The 7,634-nt window shown below is 36.4% G+C and overlaps 1 protein-coding gene across 2 annotated transcripts; it reads right to left on the reverse strand.

Annotated features, from left to right (window-relative positions):
- Positions 1–367: 367 nt before the first annotated feature.
- Positions 368–2,752, reverse strand: LOC126977263 (elongation factor 1-alpha). 2 transcript variants are annotated; one of them, XM_050826008.1, is made up of 2 exons: positions 2,628–2,752; positions 368–2,005 (listed from the first exon to the last, which is right to left on the reverse strand). In XM_050826008.1, exon 2 carries the CDS (start codon positions 1,992–1,994, stop codon positions 603–605), a length of 1,392 nt encoding a protein of 463 aa, XP_050681965.1. In that variant the 5' UTR covers positions 1,995–2,005; positions 2,628–2,752; the 3' UTR covers positions 368–602. The 2 variants fall into 2 exon arrangements, with proteins under 2 accessions (XP_050681965.1, XP_050681966.1); XM_050826009.1 differs by having other exon boundaries at positions 2,557–2,699.
- Positions 2,753–7,634: the final 4,882 nt, after the last annotated feature.

A 7,634-nucleotide genomic window follows, 5' to 3' on the forward strand; every position in this document is an offset into this window, starting at 1 on the left:
TTGCTTCAGCACTGGAATAATTAGCCCGCTACGGTATTGCAGAGATAACGACCTTCTAGCTTAAGAGTAATATACTGTAACCTCAATAAATAGGTAGATACATTGTGAAAAAGGTAGCTGGTACCACCTGCTAGGTACTTTGTTTTCTAAAGGGAACTTGATAAGAACTATTTCAAATCAAAAGATCTGTGACTAATGTTGGTACCGAATTACTGGTCAACTACTGTGATAAGACAAACAGGTTATATATAACCTCACAAATACTGATGAAGGTACCTTATGGGTGAATTCTATGACGGCTTTGATTTGGTTCGATGAACTTTAAAAATCACCAAAATCTTGTAAAAGTAAAGGAGAATAAAATACATTTTATATTGGAGGCTACTTTATTCTATGAATTTACATATTTTAGCTTGAAGTCGTAACAAAATATCTCAGATATATGTATAAACCTTATAAATTATAAAATAACATTACATTATAAGCCTTGTTGTATAAAATATAGAAAAGGAATGAGTTTGTAGCCCTTCTTTCCTTCGGAACACCTTGCGGTGTATGAAGTATCGCAGCTGGATAAAGAATTGTGCAATTGACAGTTCTAGCTACTTCTTGCCCTTGGTGGCTTTTTCTGCAGCCTTGGTCACCTTTCCAGATGCGGGATCCTTGAAGTTAACAGCCTTGATTACACCTACAGCCACAGTTTGCCTCATGTCACGGACAGCAAAACGTCCTAGGGGTGGGAATTCTTGGAAGGATTCTACACACAGAGGTTTTGATGGTACAAGGTTGACAATAGCAGCATCTCCAGATTTGATTGATTTGGGATTATCTTCAGTGGATTTACCAGTACGACGGTCAACCTTCTCTTTAATTTCTGCAAATTTGCAAGCAATATGGGCTGTGTGGCAATCAAGTACAGGTGTGTATCCATTGGAGATCTCTCCAGGGTGGTTGAGTACAATTACTTGTGCGGTGAAATCAGCAGCTCCTTTGGGTGGGTTGTTCTTAGAGTCTCCAGCTACATAGCCACGACGCAACTCCTTAACAGAGACGTTCTTGACATTGAAGCCTACATTGTCTCCAGGAACAGCTTCTTGGAGAGCTTCGTGGTGCATTTCAACAGACTTAACTTCAGTGGTTATGTTTGCAGGGGCAAAAACAACAATGGTACCGGGCTTCAAGATTCCAGTTTCAACTCTGCCTACGGGTACTGTTCCAATACCACCAATTTTGTATACATCTTGGAGGGGAAGACGCAGGGCCTTGTCTGTGGGACGCGCAGGTGGCAAGATAGCGTCAAGAGCCTCAATTAGGCACTTGCCCTCAGCTTTGCCTTCTTTGCGCTCAACATTCCATCCCTTGAACCAGGGCATTTTTGTGGATGGTTCCAACATATTGTCTCCGTGCCAGCCAGAAATGGGTACAAATGCAACTGCAGCTGGGTTGTAACCAATCTTCTTGATGTATGAGGACACTTCTTTCTTGATTTCCTCAAAACGAGACTCACTGTATGGGGGTTCAGTGGAGTCCATTTTGTTAACACCAACAATCAGCTGCTTGACACCAAGGGTGAAGGCGAGCAGGGCATGCTCACGAGTCTGGCCATTCTTCGAGATACCTGCCTCGAACTCGCCGGTACCGGCAGCTACGATCAGCACAGCGCAGTCGGCTTGAGAAGTTCCAGTAATCATGTTCTTGATGAAATCTCTGTGTCCAGGCGCGTCAATGATGGTGACGTAGTATTTGCCTGTTTCGAACTTCCACAAAGCAATATCGATGGTGATACCACGTTCACGCTCAGCCTTAAGTTTGTCCAACACCCAGGCGTATTTGAAGGAACCCTTACCCATTTCCTGGGCTTCCTTCTCAAACTTCTCGATGGTACGTTTATCAATACCACCACATTTGTAGATCAAGTGACCGGTGGTGGTGGACTTGCCGGAGTCGACGTGTCCAATGACGACGATGTTAATATGTGTCTTTTCTTTTCCCATTTTTGGTTAGTCTGAAAAATTAAAACAATATTACATATACGGGAAAGAAAAAAACTGAAACTTCGCTATATTGATGATCTTATTACAAGGTCGACTCAGTGTATATAAAATACTCGACCGGCAATATGGCGGCCGCATGGCCGCCTCGCCCTATCTTGACATTTAGCATAGAACGTCGGCCATTACGTGAAAATCAAATTATTAATTGATAGACATAAAATAATTTTTATTTATTTTAAGTGAACACATTTAAAAATAATTTACTCCCTTTAATGCAAAGGGAGAATTATAACATTAACCACAACCACGTGGTGACATGTGCCGACTGCCGGTCATTTCCATAAGGTTGCCGCGTATGCATATGTGCAATTTAAAGTTAGAATACAATAATAGATGTGGAAATTAATTAAAACAAAAGATTATTAAATTCCTATGACATCTACCAGTTAAAATGAGTCAAAAGAATATAAAGGAAGATTGCACCACAATGGAAAAAACACCATGACCATTTTACTATTATGCGTGTAACAATGTGGCATATTAAAATAAGTATTTTACTAACATAGATAGTTTGATAAGTTAACACTTTAATTATTTCACTTCACTTAACTTCTAGTTCCGGATAACACTCACCACGGATAGCGTCTTTAATCCGAGAAAGACTCCAACAGAATGGACGAGAAATGGACATTCGCTCGTCTGGAAGGAGAAGAAAGGGGTCACTTCCGTAAATGAGTGTAGCCAGCTGTATGCCAATATTATTCCCATAAAGAAAGCATAATTCATTACCGTTTAAATTAAAAATGGTGAATCATATTAATTTAATTTGAATTATAATAGAGCAATCGAGTTTAATAATAATAATAATCAAAGATGTCATCTTTGTAAGTTTGGTGTCAATAATCAATATAATTTATTTAATATATGTACGATATTTTTGTAGTTTCTTAATGTTATAAAATAATATACCTAACAATCTTTATTAATTACTTTTACATTTTTAAAAACTTAAAATATTTATTATTAACCTTCAATAAACCATTTGCAATTTGAAAGGAATGAGACTAGTGTGATTTTTTGGCTTTATATTTTAATAATTACTAATTACACAAAAACTTGTAATTTTTGGATATTATACTAAATTATTTCAAGCCAGTATATGTTTGTGTCTAAACTGAGATCTAGGATTCCGTCGTAATGGTCTTAGAGCGGGTCGAACTATAAAAGACGGTGGTGACGAAACTGTAAAAGTGTTAGTGTAAAGATAAAAGAAAAGGAAGACTTATATCTGGCTTAGACAGCACTTAGCATCCTCTGTCAGAAATGGACGAGCAAATTACAATGCCAATAAGAATTTTGGGTTCAAACAAGAAACCTGAGTGGAAATGCACATTAATTGGCGGGTCGTATCACGTACTACGAGGTGAATGACGTGCTCGAGTCATACTTTTTCTCACTCTTTTCTCACAAAGAAGACATAACTAATAACTTCATACACTGTTAACTTTTGTTCCCCCTTTCATAGGTGTAATTTTAAATTCATTAAATAACAAAAAAAAATAATTAAATCACTAAAGAATGAACAGTAGCCAGCAGAAATATAATGCTTTTATTGCTATTTTATTACTTTTTTTACCTATCTATTATTAATGAGAGGATGGTCATAGACATCCATTTTTGACTAAAGTTATCCGTGAAGAACAATTTCTTTAGAGGAGGAGGCTATTAGAATTATCTTTATTGGATAATACATTTTTTTTGTATTAAGAAGGGACGAGATGAGCTGGACATTCAGCGGATGGTAATTGATACGCCCTGCCCATTACAATGCGGTGCCAATCAAGAGTTTAGAAAAACCCAAAAACCCTGTGCGGAACTACAATTGCGCTCGTCACTTTGAGACATAAGATGTTAAGTCTCATTTGCCCGGTAATTACACCAGCTACAGCGCCCGTCAGACCGAAACTCAATAATGCTTATACATTTCTGCTTCTAGGCAGAAAAAGGTGCCGTTGGAATTATTTTCAATGTCAGCTGAAGAAAATTTCAAAGAATCCAACATTGTGCTCAGGTAATTGCCATAAAAATTCGAAATGTGTGCTGGGTGGTAGAAGTGAAGTTTCCATGGAAAATCGATATATCGTCTTCTCCCTCCACATAGCCGTAAAATTTTTTTCTTGACAGAAGAGAAGTTTCACTTAAAAACTTGCCCAAATTATTTCGGGTGATAGAAGACAGTAACTAATTAATTCCGTCGCGGCAACAAACCACCAGTCGCATACGATATATCTCGGTAGGAATGTTCAAATAAAAAACTTTAATGCGGCGTCAAAATATAATATTCATGAGTATCAATTTTCACTTAATATTAATTAATTACTTTCTCAGCTAACATTATAACGCAAAAACGCGTGGTAAAAACTGCTACGGGAAGAAAGAAGAATAACACTTAGGTATTAAATACTCTGGCTATTTGAAAATAAATAGTTTTGGAAACCGTTATACCATTCTGTAAACTTATATAACGTGTTACGATTAAAATGATGCTCTCATGTAACGTTAAAATCTGACGTAAGCGTCAGATTTTTCAGAGCTCGATTAGAGAGCCCGCGAAGGAATACTACAAATAATTATTCAATCATCACAGCTGCATTCCTGTTATATTGATTAAGTTAATAAGTAAAAACACACCATGAACTAGACGTAACTAACTAAATAAATCCTAATTGAACCTAGAACACTCATTCTTATTATAATAAACATGTAATTCGGGAAAATTTTCTGCTTGGCAACAATTTGATTGCATCACATCCGTTAGTTCGATTGACGGCCATCTTGGAGTCTATGCTTCATAGAAAAAATAATTGTTGCCACTAGTAAAATATATCAGACTATAGAATATAATAATATGTAGAAATAATCTGTCCCGTATTAGCGATGGCATTTTTACTAAAAAATATTTTAGAAAAACTGACTATATAATTAGGTAGGCAAAAACTATTTCTGAAATAGATGAAATTGATTGTTACAGTATTGCTGAATCATTACAAAGGAATCATTTTGTCATAGCGCAACACAGCGGTCCATGTTGCTGCAGGATTTTGAGGATTCTTTCTATTTATATAGCACTCTCTGAGACTTAATAGCTTGTTGTTCCTTAACAACTTTATAAATTGAACACCAGTTTAAAAAATGACTGTGCAACTGTTTTACATATATCGGAGGCATAAAATGTTGCATTCGGCGAATACAGTATAGGTCCTCATATCGGATAATTATTTTGGAATAAAATTTCTAGATAGTAAAGCAGCATTACAAAAATCTAATAATTTTTAACCAAACCAAAACTACAAAATTCACTAGATAACTGCACTCGATTACTCTGTGCCGCGTGCTCACCTATCGAAACGAAAATTATGTACATCGTACTATCTACTTATCAATAGGTAATAATCTAATATATAAAATTCTCGTGTCATGGTGTTAAACATTGAACTCCTCCGAAACGGCTTGACCGATTCTCATGAAATTTTGAGTGCATATTGGGTAGGTCTGAGAATCGGACAACATCTATTTTTCATCCCCCTTAATGTTGTGGACCACCCACACGATTTTTTTTTAAATTTGTTGGATTATGAGTCAGCATTAAAAAATACATACAACTTTAACGATCTCTACGATCAACAGTTACTTTTATATCGCGATTTTAATATCGGCAATACAACGTTTGTTGGGTCAGCTAGTTTATCTCTATATATTACCTCTGTCTAACGGCCGTTCCCAATATTCAGTCTATCTCTTACTTGAGATAAAAATCGTAACTATCGTTGACTTTTCTGTACCAATACAATTATCAACGGTAACTCACCTTATCCGTACACGCTTTCTGTCAATGGGACGACGTATAGCTTACCAGCGATAGAAGTTTGTATGGAACTTGCAATTCACGCGTCCCAATATAAGGCGATCAGAATGCCATTGATATTGGGATAGATTCAGATTATTGACAGCTAATTACTGACAGTAGAAGGTAGTAATTTATCTCTTTCTGTAGATCTGGGGGGTAGATATTAGGGACGGCCCTAAGGCGTTAAGAATGACTTATCGGGTATATTGGGACAGCTACAGTTTATTGACAGAAAATTTATCTCTATCTGCAGATAGTATATTGGGAACGGCCGTAGTAAGTAAGTAACCTTAGCTAAGTAGGTACACTATACAGTGGATCTCGATGGGATTATGCAAAGCGCTTATTAAAATAAGAAGGACACTCTAGCTTCTATATACTATATGGGTAGTAAAATTTCAACTATGTTACTCATTTTGGTTCTTGTTTGTTGTTGTTGATTAAAACTCTGGAGTAGATTTAAACCATGCTGTGTTTATTTCTAAAAGGAGGCACTCGTCCCTACATGCTTATGTAAATATCGATTTATGTTATACTTTAAATGGCTTTTGGTAGAAAGCACTTGAAGAATAAATAAAATAAAACTATATGCGTAAGTATGTCTTATTTACTTATTATAATATCATTTTTTTCACACCACCAGCTTTTCAACATTTTTTTACCACTGAAGTACCGTAAAAAATAGGGTTTAAGTATTGATCTTTAAATTTTCAGAACTCTATGAGACCGGTAGCTTGGGATAATAGTTTGACACTAATACTTGTCGCAGACAAATATTAGAGCTACATAAAAAAAGAGAATTCTGAAATTCTCTCAAAGGACGTGATAGAACGAGATGCATTTACAACTTGCCCCACAAAAGAAAAGGATAAAGAATCATCCACCTTTATAAATATAACTATGGATAATTAGTGCTTGGTCTGCTACTCATGTGTGTTTCATCAATAATTATCACTCTAGTTACTAGTACTTGTATCGCGAGTTAAAGGTATACGTTATAGGTATAAGCGTAAATGTTCACTTTATCTCTTAGTTACTGAATGAACCCAGTCAATAGAATAGGTACGCCTCTATTTATAGAAGTAACGATAAATTTCGAATATTCTCGAACAGTCTAGTAAGTAAGCAATGTATTACAAAATATTTTGTAAAGAACTCTATTTACAGCTTGGTATATCATCGAGATTCCTTTAGGCCAGTTATCCTATCCATTTCTTTTACCTAACCATTTCTCTTATTACCTATCCATTTCTTTAAATATCGTGAACATTCGACGTGAAAGTCGTATCATTGTTCCCCTAGAGCAGTAGGTACTTGCCCAATGAAAAGTTACTAACCTGTGAATGCTCGATCGAATGAACGATCGTTAGTTTCCTTCCATGTACCAGTTTAATACGATAGGTCACGTAATTAATCTTCTTAATCAGCTTATACGGACCTTACCAGCTGTTTTGGAGCTTTCGGGAATTTTTTCTTTCGTCGCGGTCTTATCGAGTTTTCATCCTTGCGCCGGAGGCCAGAATATGCGTACGTGCTGGATGATGAGTTTCAGCCATTTGTTTTTGTAAGTCGGCGATGTAATCTACAGTTGGTTTCGGAGTATCAGGTGGAGTGCCGGTAAATCCAGCGGTAGACAAATCTCCATTCTGAAGTTGATCTTAGCAGGAGTAAACCCAACATGCCAATTACCAACCATGCCACTGAATCCTTGTGTGCAAATCAGCTAACATCAT

The sequence above is a fragment of the Leptidea sinapis genome, chromosome 44 (assembly GCF_905404315.1).
Source record: "Leptidea sinapis chromosome 44, ilLepSina1.1, whole genome shotgun sequence".
NCBI classification, from domain to species: Eukaryota; Metazoa; Arthropoda; class Insecta; order Lepidoptera; family Pieridae; genus Leptidea; species Leptidea sinapis.